Source organism: Nannobrachium achirus (genome assembly GCF_963921795.1).
Source record: "Nannobrachium achirus genome assembly, chromosome: 16".
Taxonomy (NCBI): Eukaryota; Metazoa; Chordata; class Actinopteri; order Myctophiformes; family Myctophidae; genus Nannobrachium; species Nannobrachium achirus.
Window position 1 is genome coordinate 62,533,519 of NC_137823.1, and position 14,261 is coordinate 62,547,779.

General features: G+C 44.6%; 1 protein-coding gene across 3 annotated transcripts in view; it reads right to left on the bottom strand.

Annotated features, from left to right (window-relative positions):
- sipa1l1 (signal-induced proliferation-associated 1 like 1) overlaps positions 1-14,261 on the bottom strand; it is a gene marked incomplete at its 5' end in the record, with an annotated part of 83,915 nt that overhangs the window by 50,988 nt on the left and 18,666 nt on the right. For all 3 annotated transcript variants that reach the window (XR_013962861.1, XR_013962862.1, XM_080745159.1), the window contains 2 exons: positions 6,430-6,587; positions 12,425-12,528. Coding sequence is in view for 1 of the 3 variants with exons in the window: in XM_080745159.1 (XP_080601285.1) it covers positions 6,430-6,587; positions 12,425-12,528 (262 nt within the window). The remainder of the gene's footprint in view (positions 1-6,429; positions 6,588-12,424; positions 12,529-14,261) is intronic.

Here is a 14,261-nt window from a genome sequence, read left to right on the forward strand (position 1 = left end):
CGATAATATCGTAAAACGGGATTTCTTTGGTCACAATAATCGTGATAAGAAATGTTCATATCATCCCATCCCTAGTCCCAGACAGCTTATGTGAGAACAGGACTGGTATTGTGTCGCCCGCTGGCCTTTGCTTTTGATGGAGTGAGCCGTGTGTGTCTGTTTGCTGCTTGGCTGCCCTGACCTCAACTCCCCTCGTGCTAATGGCTAAACGGGCTCCATTTGGGGCATTTTCTCAGGTAATAACGGCCAGCTGCTGCAGTATGTCTCCAAAAGCCACCGTGCTGAAATCTCCCTTGCCCACGCACGGCACCATGCCCATGTGTTGACATTTCCAAAGGCTTTAATAGCTCGATTTTCCAAATGCATTCCTGAATGTGCCTCATCAACGCCAGGGGAAGGTGTGTGTGTGTGTGTGTGCAGGGGCGTCACAAGAGGGGGGAAAGTGGGACTGAGTTACTAGGACCCAAGGTGCAGGGGCCTTAATTATTTTATACTTTAGCTATTGAAAAATAGCAGATATACAAGCTCACAGCGCAGCACTCGGTGCCGCTCTGCGAGCTTGTATATCTGCTATTTTTCAATAGTTAAAGCACAAAATAATGCCTAATAATGCGTTCCCAGTTTAAAAAGGGGTTAAAGGAGTAGTTCACCCCCAAAATGACTTTTTTTTTCCAAAAAATAAATATATATATATATATATATATATATATATATTATGTTACTCAAGTCTCCTAGTGTGATTAATCTATAGAAAAAAAAGTCATTTTGGGGGTGAACTACTCCTTTAAACCCCCCCCCCCCCCCTATGAAGAACATTCATGGGAGGCCCGTAGTGAATCCTTGTACCCAGGGCCCAGAATGTGGTGTGACACCCCTGTGTGTGTGTGTATGTGTGTGTGTGTGTGTGTGTGTGTGTGTGTGTGTGTGTGTGTGTGTGTGTGTGTGTGTGTGTGTGTGTGTGTGTGTGTGTGTGAGAGAGAGAGAGGAAACAACCAACCAAAGTAAACAGACTGCCCAACCAACAGAACTAAACAGACAGACCACCGCACCAAACAAAGCGGTCTGACCAACCGACCAGACTAAACAGACTGTTTAGACAAGCCATGGTTTAGAAAGTCATGACCTGAACACACACGTTACTTATGTTATCATCAGGTTTATGATGAGAACAGTCCGAACAAGAGACCGACGGTGGCAATAGTACTGATCGAACCCGATGAAGTACGGTATCTTTTCAAACACCCATTTTGGTGAATGTGGTTAAAACTAGCAGGTCATCAAGGAAACGGCTGGTCTGGCCTTTTAAGCTGTGTTTCTACGGTACGATCCTGGCATACCATATAAAAAGGTTATATATGAATCTACTACAACACATCGTCTGAAGTTCCCTTTAATACCAGAGCTGTCAGGCCATAGGAATTCTTTCAAGCATAGATACACTGGAAAAGGAATTGCTTGATATAAAAAATAACCAAGGTGCAGCTGGCTGAGGTTCCTCCAAAACAAAATGCATGAAGTGTCACTCAATATACTGTACTCTCACTTAGAACACTATACAAGGTCTGTCTCAATATACTGTACTCTCACTTAGAACACTATACAAGGTCTGAAACACGTTTATGAGTCAACCAAAGACCTGTGACTCATAGGGGACAGGGAGGGGAGATAAATCAATAAAGTGAAGGAGAGCAAGAAAAGAAGAACAAGTGAACTAGTTGAGAAGAGAAGAGAAGAGAAGAGAAGAGAAGAGAAGAGAAGAGAAGAGAAGAGAAGAGAAGAGAGTGAACGCGAGGGAATAGGATTTGGAGAAGATAGTAAGGCAGAAAGGGGTGATTTATATACCTAGAGCTCATGACGCGTTGTGAGCTGAAAGCCGATTAGCCGATATAGACGATTATGGATGTGCTATTTTAGGCATGCGACACCGGTACGCAATAGGGATGGGACGATATACGATATTATCGTTTATCGGGATAAAAAACACTCACGATAATCGTATCGTGGAGATTTCATTTATCGTGATATCGTCCTCCGTCATGCACTGGGATCAATTCATCTTTTATTTGCTGAGCTCCATATCCGGTACCACTTAAACCCTCTATAATTGGTAAAGGTACTTAAAATATACGTACTTGATACAGTCTTTTTTTCACTCTCTATCAAATGTCTTTGCCAAAAAATAGCCGATCTACAAGCTCACAAGTATCTGCTATTTTTTGGCAAATGTTCTGCCCCAAGATAATGGATTTTGATTATCGCGATAATATTGTAAATCGCCATTTATTTTGTCACAATAATCGTGATATGAAATGTTCATATCGTCCCATCCCTTGTACGCAACCAAGTATAATCCAGGCCCAAACAGGGAGAGAAGGAGATGAGAGAGAAGAGAGCAACCAGCAGTGAGGATAGCGTAGCTGGTATGTGTTGCTATGCAGTGACCTCCGTGGCAGCAGAAAGGAAGGAACACATGTGGTTCTGAGTGATTTGTGGTCCCACTCTTTATAAATATCAGAGCGTGGGCAGCTCTGCTCTCAGCATGGCTGACCTGCAGCCCACACAGCCTGGGAGACAAAGAGAACATTACAATACCTACAGTATGGAGAGGGGGGGAGGGGTGTGTGTGTGTGTGTGTGTGTGTGTGTGTGTGTGTGTGTGTGTGTGTGTGTGTGTGTGTGTGTGTGTGTGTGTGTGTGTGTGTGTGTGTGTGAGAGAACCACAATTAATGTCCCCAAAATGTGTAGGAGTAAATGCGACCGAAGGTCGCAGTTCAGTATGTGAAATGGCACATCATGTCTCCTTCTTGACGTGTACACTTTTTTACGGCCTATGGGTTTGCCGCTCTGACATCATGCTATGACATCACTGCGATGTCAGGGGAACCACTCTAACAGAATAGGTTTGCCGCTAACAGAATCCCTTTTATGCCCATATGTGGAGTTTGGGAATGCCCATATATGGAGGCCACATCGGCCACATACCACACTAACAGAAAGCCCTGAGGCGTCTTACTTTGAAGTAAAAAGAAGGAAGTGAGAAGAGACCCAACTTCTCTCCAATATGGCTGCTGTGCATACAGCCTATTGTGGAACAAGCTCCCTACTGCAGTTAGGGTGTTCAGCCGTAATCTGAAAACTCACCTCGGTTCTTGGTTTAGTCGTGATCCTAGTTTACTGTCTCTCGTTGGAACAACGGTTTGTCGGAACAGTGGGATTTCAGAACGATGGGTATTTTTCTGAACATTGGTTGGTTGCAATAGCGGACCCACTGACAATAATGGCGGTGCTTTGTGGGAATAAACAATGTTTTCTGGCCTGAGGCGTTATCTGCGGCAGACATGTATCCAAAAAAAAGGACTTTCGATTCAGTGAAATAAGCGTATTAACAATTTAACCACTCGCTCCAGTCTGAAGCCCTGGTCAGGTAGGACATCTACTGTATATACAGTAGACCCAAAATGGAATATCATCTTTTCACTTGTAGTTTTCTTCCAGTGAGCCAAACACACAGACGTAAATTCATGCCCATTCCAACAGCAGATTTCTGGCAACAGACCCTTTCCAATACTTGCCGCCGCAGATGTCGGTGCAGTGGAGATCTAACAACCTAACTACACACCTGCAAGCTGGCAGTGCCAACAATCAGCAGGACAACATGGGAAGTTGATGCAATGAGACACCTAGGCATGCGTTGGCTACTTCTCTTTCTTTCAGACACCTCGGGTGTATATGACCTTGCCAATTACACAGACAGGACCAGACAACCAAACAAAGAGGCTGGTATGTTCAGGTCCAGTGCTGTCTCTTTAGAGTGGAGTGAGAGCTAGGCTACTGTGGAGAGAAGAGACAGACACATGATGCATGCATGCTGGTGGAGGGGTGGTGGAGGAGGGGTGGAGGGGTGGTGGAGGGGTGGTGGAGAGGGGGTGGAGGGGCAGTGAAGAGTGGAGAGGGGCTGGTGATATTCAGTGCCAAACAGCCTCTTTCCAACAACCGGCTGTAATGATGTTCCACTTGGCAGGGCCCTCTGAGGGTGTGTGCAGGGGCGTCACAAGGGGGGGGGGGGGAAGTGGGACTGAGTTACCAGGGCCCAAGGTGGAGGGGCATAATTGCTTTATGCTTTAGCAATTGAAAAATAGTAGATATACAAGCTCACAGACAGCACAGAGTGCCGCGGTGCAAGCTTGTAGATCTGCTATTTTTGAAAAGTCGTGAAAATGAGTGCAAATCTTTGAATATAATTATTTTATAGCGAACATTTGTGACTCAAATTTTGCTTCTGGGGGGGGGGGGGGGGGGGGGTCCCTGGAACTAAATGGTTTGAGATGGGGGTCCGTGGCCAAATACATATCATTTTGGGGGTCCTTCAAATGAAAAAGTTTGAGCACCACTGACATAGAAACATAAGTTTTTCAAAAAACCATATAAGGATTTGAAATATTCAAAGACTTGGACAAATAATGTTCAAGATTTTTCAAAAATAGCAGATCTATCTGTTATCCATCTCTAAAATAGCAGATATATCTGCTATTTTTCAAGCACAAAATAATGGGGGGCCCGCAGTGAATCCTTGAACCCAGGGCCCAGAATTTGGTGCGACACCCCTGGGTGTGTGTGTGTGTGTGTGTGTGTGTGTGTGTGTGTGTGTGTGTGTATGTGTGTGTGTGTGTGTGTGTGTGTGTGTGTGTGTGTGTGTGTGTGTGTGTGTGTGTGTGTGTGTGTGTGTGTGTGTAGACAAGGTGGCCCCCCCCACGGGGGACAATTAAGTCCTTGCACACAATGTGCTCCGACAGCAATTAAAACACTCATTAGCAGTAGAAGCACATGTGAGAGAGAGAGAGAGAATGATGAGAAAGACAGGTGATAAAGAGATTAGAGTGTGTAATAAACATGATCCACTAAATGGACCAGTGGATCATTGTCATGACATCATATGATGGCCTTAAAGGGGAGCTAAACCCTAGGAAAAATAGGCTGCTATTCTATAAGAATATTATGACAGTTGAATCGTGTTGAACATGCTTACACTGGCGAAATATTTTTATTACATGTATATGAATAGAAATACTTTTTTTTGACCAAACCTGCAGGGACGAAAATATACGATAATATAGCAATGCCAATATGAAATGTGACCAAATCAGCTGGGTCCAAAATATACATGAAGCAATGTCCCTTGGCCAGGTAGAACGTTGTGTTAATGAAATAAGCAACTGTGCAGCAATTTATTTTAAGTATAAACTGCATGTCCAACTGGGAAGAGACCCCGGGGGCAGACCAAGGGCCAGGTGGGGGCGATTACATCTCCACACTGGCCTGGGAACGCCTCGGGAAGTTTGGAGCTCTCTGCTGGAGCTGCTTCCCCTGAGACCCGACTCCGGATAAGCGGTTAAGATGGATGGATGCATGGCACAGTTGTGTCACTGCCAAGATCAGGAAGAAAGTGCAAGCTATCACCTACTGCTGAGAGAAAATTGGCCAGGATGTACAAGGGTAAACCTAGAACCACCAAAAAGCAGGCCATAAAATAAACATTTTCCCGTTGCAGATTTGAACTAGATATCATATTCTCTATCTCAACTAAATTCCTATACTAATTGAACAACTCCAAAGCTAGTGCTAACGCTCATGCTCTGTGTTCACGTCCAAGCAGAGTGCTGCCAGGTTCAGAGTGAAACAGGCTACCAGGTCTATGAAAACAAGCCCAAAAGAAGCAACAAGTTTCATCCCTTGAAGCCTTAAATATTACATCAGCTATTTTCAAAAAGAATCTTGAAAGCAATGCCAAATAAGAAACTACACTTCAGACACAAGCCCAAACTAAAGGAACCTGCAACTATGAATATTTATAAGTGACTTTAAAGGAAAACAAGCCCAAAGTCGCTTATAATAAGCAGACCGAGCAACACACTGTTACTCACAAATCAGCGCAAAAACAATGTTTTTTTGGCCGACTAGAGTTTGTGCTTAGTCTGTGCCAACCTAATGCCACAGACTGCCAGTCAGAAGGAGTTGGAAAGAGTATCCATGATTTCCCAAGGCTTCATAGCTTGGTGTAATTGATATAAAATACTACTACTCCTTTAACCACTTGTTGGAAACAACCACACATACGGTACACATGTTAACCACTGGGTTTAAAGGGGAACTAAACCCAAGGTCACTGCCAGACTATAAGAGACTCTTTCCAACTGAAAATAGCCCAACATAAGATGCTGCATTCAAGTTCAGGAGAGTTTGGACAAGGCAATTCTCTTGAATGCTGCATTCAGGTATGGCATGGAAAAGGAGGCATTTGCATTTCTTTCACCACAGTAAAAACTGCATTCATGGTCTGGAGAGGGCACTTTTTACAGACGGATAAAAGGGCAGGGGCTCAAGCCCCCTTTGTGTGTCTATGTGTGCACGTGCCTGTGTGTGCGTGACTCACCTGTAGCAGGTGTTGTCGGAGCAGGGGTTGTGCGTTCGGACCACCACAAAGACATGCTGGAAGTGAGAGCGGATGTTCTTGGGCGTGAAGGGCTGCGCGCCGGGCTCCTGGAACACGATGGTCACGATGTCGTTGCCTATGTGGCGCTTCCTCAGCAGCTGGGAGGCAGTTAGGGGTGGGCGATATGAAAAAATACAAGATCACGATATTTTCTCAAGCTGTATCACGATACACGATTTTATCACAATTCTTTTTCACGTTGGTTTTAATGGTTATTTTTCAAATTACTTGACAAGACTCTCTGGGTTCCTTTTGGGAGGTCTAATTTGAACTTTACAAGTATGTAACTCTGACAGTATACAAATGAAACAAAATGGACCCGTTTCATTTGTATACTGTCAGATTTAAGTGGAGACCTTGACATTTTAAAGTTTGAGAACTACTGCTTTGGACCAAAATGCAGGTTTAAATTGAATTCTGCAATGAATCTCTGTATTAACGATTAAACAGGATTTCTTGGGGGGGTAACACGCAGAAAAAGTCGTCAGGATTGGGACTCGAACCCAGCCTAGGTGCCTGGACCACTACCCTAATGTATGTTTTATAATATTATCATTTATGTCTGCAAAGTAAAGTTTTCAAATAAAATGTAGTGGAGTAAAAGTACAATATTTAGATCCAAGATGTAGTAGTGGAGTAGATGTAAAAGTATTGGAAATTGGAAATACTCAAGTAACGTACAAATACCTCAAAACTGTACTTAATTGTACTTAGTTACTTGACACCACTGTTGGGATGGCACGCAACTCCCCAAGTGGAGAGGGGAGGGCAGCAGTAAAGGAACCACAAAGCTTATTACAGTGTGGATTCACCTTTTGCAGCAGTGGACCGCTTGTGTCACTTGCTGTCAGAAATGCTCAGTAATGGCAGAAAGTAATAGCGCAGCAGGAGTGATCATTATGCTCACTGACTAGCATCTAAAATGTGGGCTGTAATGACAGTGGGACGAGTGCAAACCCTCCACTCTGCTCACAGCACGACAGCAACACAACTTTCTAATGACGCTGGAAACCAGAGACTATTCTGGGATGTGGAACTGCTCCGTTATCACGTTATTAGCTTATTATACGCCCCAACGGAGGGGTTTTCCACTGGTTCTCTGGGTCCGTGGACCACCAGCAGTCCAAATGGACCCTTATGGGTCTAAGAGTGTAGAAATTTAACTTTGAGAGTGTACACGTGGAACCTAATGCACCCTTAACACATGGGAAGCCAAGGTTACTAACATTTCTAGCTGTTGCTGCTGCCGTCGTTCACTTACGCTTTAATTTTGAAGAGCCTCGGAAGCTTCGTGCGTGTGCATGTGAGTGTCCACTGACGATTGAGGAAGGTAATCCATTTGTTTACAAACGCTCGCGAAACTAAAATCCAAACCGGGGCCGACCATCGCGGTAAAGTGTCGCCGTGAAAACAGGCAGATCTCTGCTTCCCTGGCGTTCTTTGCACCTTATTCATAGATAAAGCTGTTTTTATGTTTCAGCCTAGAATGGAAGTCAATGCAGCCTAGACCATCCATTCTGTGTCTCTGCGAGCCACGGTGTGACGTATGGACCAGGGTCTTTCACAGACAACACAACATGCGTGCAGCACACTGCACAGTTAACCCTTTGTTGTCTCGTTGAGGAACGAGACAACTCCTTTTGGCAGAGCGACCTCTAGTGGCCTTATTTCGTTACTGAACGAGTTTGGCCCCTTGGGTGTTACGTAAGGGTTCATTTGGTTTCATTTGTACACTCTTAGCCCACTCAGAGTACATAGTACATACTTAACCAGTAAGACTCCCTAATCGGGAGATAAGCGCTTATCTCCACAAATAGGCCAAAAGTTTGTTTTACCAATTATCAAGACATACGGGCAGTTGACAGTTTGCCATGGTTACTCATTGAAGTTGAATCTCCATATATGGAGATAACCTACGCATCACACTAAGTCTGACCTCACCAGTCCATATTTGGGCATGAGCAACTTATGTCTCCATATATGGAGATATGATGACATCACACAGTCCTCAGCCGATGATGTGGCGTGATGTCATACAATACACAAACGAGCCCTACAGTATAAAGGGGCAATTCTTGCCAGGAAAGAAGCATTTCTTCGACTCAGACCTTATCGCCAGGGTTGGCTTATAGCAGCTGTCGGTAGGACCATATATGGAACAGAATCCCTTTCATGCCCATATATGGAGATCCCTAACAGAATCCCTTTTATGCCCATATATGGAGATCCCTAACAGCATCCCTTTTATGCCCATATATGGAGATCACTAACAGCTAACAGAATCCCTTTTATGCCCATATATGGAGATCCCTAACAGAATCCCTTTTATGCCCATATATGGAGATCCCTAACAGAATCCCTTTTATGCCCATATATGGAGATCCCTAACAGAATCCCTTTTATGCCCATATATGGAGATCCCTAACAGAATCCCTTTTATGCCCATATATGGAGATCCCTAACAGAATCCCTTGTATGCCCATATATGGAGATCCCTAACAGAATCCCTTTTATGCCCATATATGGAGATCCCTAACAGAATCCCTTTTATGCCCATATATTATGGAGAAATCCCTGCTCTGAGTATCTGACATCAGTGTGATGTCACCTGTTTATGCCCATATATGGAGATCCCTGCTCTGCGTATCTGGTTGCTATGGTAAACAGTTGGTTGCTAGGGTAAAAAAACATGGTTGCTATGGTAAACAGTTGGTTGCTAGGGTAAACAGTTGGTTGCTAGGGTAAAACCATGGTTGCTAAGGTGGTTGCTAACGTACACTAACAGACCAGCAACAACAGACTGTTGCCACAGCAACGTACACAAAGGTTTGTGTACACATGTGGTGTGATGTCATACTGATGCGGAGATATGAGCAGGGCAAAGGTGTGACGTGTGACCGACGGACGGACGGACGGACGGACGGCCGGTGGAGGTTTTCATAGTAAACTGCTCCCTGACGGTCGCAATAAGTAAAAATAACCAGTAAGACTCCCTAATCGGGAGATAAGCGACCGTTGGTCGCTTATCTCCTGTCACACTGCTGACATCAGTATGACATCACACCGTACACAAATGACCCTTATATAAGACCGGCATTATCTACCGACAGATTAGTAACAAGATGTCAAAATCATTGAAGGTTTACCCTACTAACCAACTGTTTACCATAGCAACCATGTTTTTTACCTTAGCAACCAACTGTTTACCCTAGCAACCAACTGTTTACCACAGCAACTATGTTTTTTTTACCCTAGCAACCAACTGTTTACCCTAGCAACCAATTGTTTACCATAGCAACCATGTTTTCTTACCCCAGCAACCAACTGTTTACCCTAGCAACCAACTGTTTACCATAGCAACCATGTTTTTTACAGGGCCTGGGATTGATGACATCAGAAATCTCCATATATGGGCATGAAAGGGATTTTGTTTCTGGAAATATGTCTGTGGGGTGCCACATTTGGAATAAAACACTTACATCACACATCTGGATATCCATACAGCCCATCTAGTTTGCCTGTGTCCATTTATGCCCATATATCTGATGACATTGGGACAATGATCTCCATATATGGGCATAAAACTTATGTTAATTAGTAAAGCCTGGGGATCTCCATATATGGGCATGAGGGGTACCCTAAAAAGGCATCATCTGGGAATAGCAAATATAGTTATCCTAGAAAGTGAAAATCTTACATCAAAGGCCATAACTACCTACCTACCACCATACTGCATTCCTCATTAAATTACCTACCAGTAAGATGCCTAAGGGAGAAAAGCAAAGGGCGAGGTTGCACCATTTCTTGGTCTTCTGGCCAGTGATGTATATCGGACCATTTAACCATATATGGAGACATCTGGTACCCAAAGATATTCACAGATATGGGCTTAATATTGATGACATAAGGGATCTCCATATATGGGCGTAAAAGGGATTTGGTTCCCCTGGCATCACAGGGATCTCCATATATGGGCATAAAATGGATTTGGTTACCCTGGCAACACGGGGATCTCCATATCTCCATATATGGGCATAAAAGGGATTTGGTTCCCCTGGCATCACAGGGATCTCCATATATGGGCATAAAAGGGATTTGGTTCCCCTGACATTACAGTGATGTCAGTGGCTGGTTCTACAGAGGGGATCTCCATTTATGGGCATAAAAGGGAATGTATGTATGATGATGTCAGATATCATAGACGTCATAGGACTTTCACATAACGAATAACTGAGTAAGCATGTAAACCCGTAAAATCTATATTTGGGCATGGCTGATTTATGACCTCATCATGATGACACGAGCAAACACAGCTGAATTGTATAAATGATCAGTGCAGAAACCAACAGAAGTGTTTGACCAAGACTCTTCGATTTAAACATCAACAAAGGTGTGACGTTTGACGTGTGACCGACCGACCGACCGACCGACGGACGGACGGCCGGTGGAGGTTTTGATTGCGACCGTCAGGGAGCAGTTTACAAATTTTCTCCACAAATATCACAACCTCCACCTCTCACGTCATACGGGTAGCCATAGTTACACCTGGAATGTTGAATCTCCATATATGGAGATAACCTACGCATCACACAAAGTCTGACCTCACCAGCCCATACTTGGGCATGGACGACTTATATCTCCATATACGGAGATGGCCATATATGGAGATACGATGACATCACAGAGTCCACAGCTGATGATGTGGCGTGATGTCATACAATACACAAACAAGCCCTATATAAAGGGGCAATTCTCACCAGGGAAGAGAGCATTGCCTGGAATGTTGAATCTCCATATATGGAGATAACCTACGCATCACACAAAGTCTGACCTCACCAGCCCATACTTGGGCATGGACGACTTATATCTCCATATACGGAGATGGCCATATATGGAGATACGATGACATCACAGAGTCCACAGCTGATGATGTGGCGTGATGTCATACAATAAACAAACAAGCCCTATATACTGATGCGGAGATATGAGCAGGGCAAAGGTGTGACGTGTGACGTGTGACCGACCGACCGACCGACCGACCGACCGACGGACGGACGGCCGGTGGAGGTTTTCATAGTAAACTGCTCCCTGACGGTCGCAATAATCAATCTAGGTCTGTAGTCAGTGTTCACAAAGCCAACTTAATATTCATTTACACTGACGCAACTTCCAAAATACACCTGAAACTCACTTCTGCAAAAAAAAAAACTAAAAACAAACAAAAAAAACGTTAGAGAATAGTGCTGTGAACATGGGAAGTGACTTACCTGTTGCTTGTTGTTGGGTGTGTATGGCAGCATGGTGGAAGTGACTCACCTGTTGCTTGTTGTTGGGTGTGTATGGCAGCATGGTGGAAGTGACTTACCTGTTGCTTGTTGTTAGGTGTGTAGGGCAGCATGGTGGAAGTGACTTATCTGTTGCTTGTTGTTGGGTGTGTATGGCAGCATGGTGGAAGTGACTTATCTGTTGCTTGTTGTTGGGTGTGTATGGCAGCATGGTGGAAGTGACTTACCTGTTGCTTGTTGTTGGGTGTGTATGGCAGCATGGTGGAAGTGACTCACCTGTTGCTTGTTGTTGGGTGTGTATGGCAGCATGGTGGAAGTGACTTACCTGTTGCTTGTTGTTGGGTGTGTATGGCAGCATGGTGGAAGTGACTCACCTGTTGCTTGTTGTTGGGTGTGTATGGCAGCATGGTGGAAGTGACTTACCTGTTGCTTGTTGTTGGGTGTGTATGGCAGCATGGTGACTTACCTGTTGCTTGTTGTTGGGTGTTTATGGCAGCATGGTGGAAGTGACTTACCTGTTGCTTGTTGTTGGGTGTGTATGGCAGCATGGTGACTTACCTGTTGCTTGTTGTTGGGTGTGTATGGCAGCATGGTGACTTACCTGTTGCTTGTTGTTGGGTGTTTATGGCAGCATGGTGGAAGTGACTTACCTGTTGCTTGTTGTTGGGTGTGTATGGCAGCATGGTAGACACGTGGAACATGAGCTCGTAGTCCTTGTACGTGGTGTAGAGGGAGTGGGTACCTGTCGAGTCAGCTGGAGGGGGAAACACACACATTAGATTGGTTGGATTGATTGATTGATTGAGTATTATATTAGACAAAAATGGAGAACATAACAAGTATAGTCAATACATTAAACGAATGAAGTACAGCACAAGTACAGTTAAGCACCTTGCCTAAAAGGAACATCGCAAATAAGTATTTTTACAGTCTTTTTTACGTCCTAGGTATTCAACTCATGGTTATACAAATAACAAAAAACATAGAACCATCATCACAGTTAAACAAAACAGTATATGTACAGGGTAGGGGAGACAAGGGGGGTGGGGCTAAGGTAAGGGGGGGTAAGGGGGGCTCACTTCTCGCCTGTCTATGGGAGAAGTGATAACTACATCCGCCTCTGGCCTCCTGAAAGATGAGTTTTCAGGGCGGTTTTGAAGGATGCCAGCGAGCTATATGTTTTAAGGGAAGAAGTCAAGGAATTACACACTTGGGTTAGCCTGCTTCCAGACCAGAGACCCCGCCCACTCTCAGAGTGGACTCTTTCTCTGGTCTGGAGCTTAGTACATGAATCGGTTTTTATTTTCGGCTGTCCAATGAGCGCGTGGGGTGGGGGTGGGGGTGGGGTGGGTCTAACGAATATCCAATCCGCGCAGCAGTTGAAACGATTCAAACGAAGTTCACACACACACACACACACACACACACAGGCTGAGGAAGGCACACACACACGCACGAGCGCACTGATTTCACCAAGCTGTTTAATGTTGATTACAAGTTTCTGGTCGCAGTTCTGTGTGGAAGCAGTCACTGGCACAGACAGAGACACACACACAATCACACACACACTCCCCGACGGTGCGTCGCGTCCACCGTGCGTCTCGTTCACCGTGCGTCGCGATCACTCGCGCGCGGACACGCGCGTGCACGCTCGCAAAAAAGTCCCCCGTAAATCGCTCAGAATGGAGCACAGTTTCAGACTAAAGCGTGAGCTGAGTCTGAAATCAGGCTACACTTGGGTGGCAGTGTTGTAGAAGGAGAATTTGCCCATATTTGTCTTATGGGTTTGTGTTACCAGATCGTTGTGTGCGCTGTGGGAGTCGCCAACTTTTTGGAGATATTTGGTCACATATGCTGGCACTGAGGGGATTGAGGGCAGATTTGCAATGACTATTTTGAAAGTCAATCCCATTTCTGGATGCCGTTGTCTACACAGCTTCATTAGTCATGCCAATTCCCAACTTCCCCACACACAACTACTGTGTGTGTTATTGCTGCTGTGTCTGTTGATCCCTCCTGGCTACCCTGCCAGTGAGGAGAACCCACCTGGAGGACCACACTATTACTCACCTTAAAGTACCTACAGTAAATCCCCAGCGTTCATTTCCAGTAACTCCTGAGAGCGTACAAATGTAATCAAACAGGCACTTACAGGTCTATTTGGTTCTAACTGTACCAGCTTGGGAGTTACAGTACAAATGGATAAATTCAATTTAAAAAAGGAAGCAAGGGAGAGGTAAATTAAATGAAAACAAATAGACTAAATAAATGCTGCAAGTGATAAGATGAACCAGTTGAATTGGCAGTGTGGAAATGCACCAGGGTGTTGCCGATAGGGATGGTACGATAAGCGATATTATCGTTTATTGTGATAAAAAACACTCACGATAATCGTATCGTGGAGATTACAATTATCTTGAAATCGTCCTCCATCATGCACTGGGATCAATTCACCTTTTATTTGCCGAGCTGCATATCCATATAAAA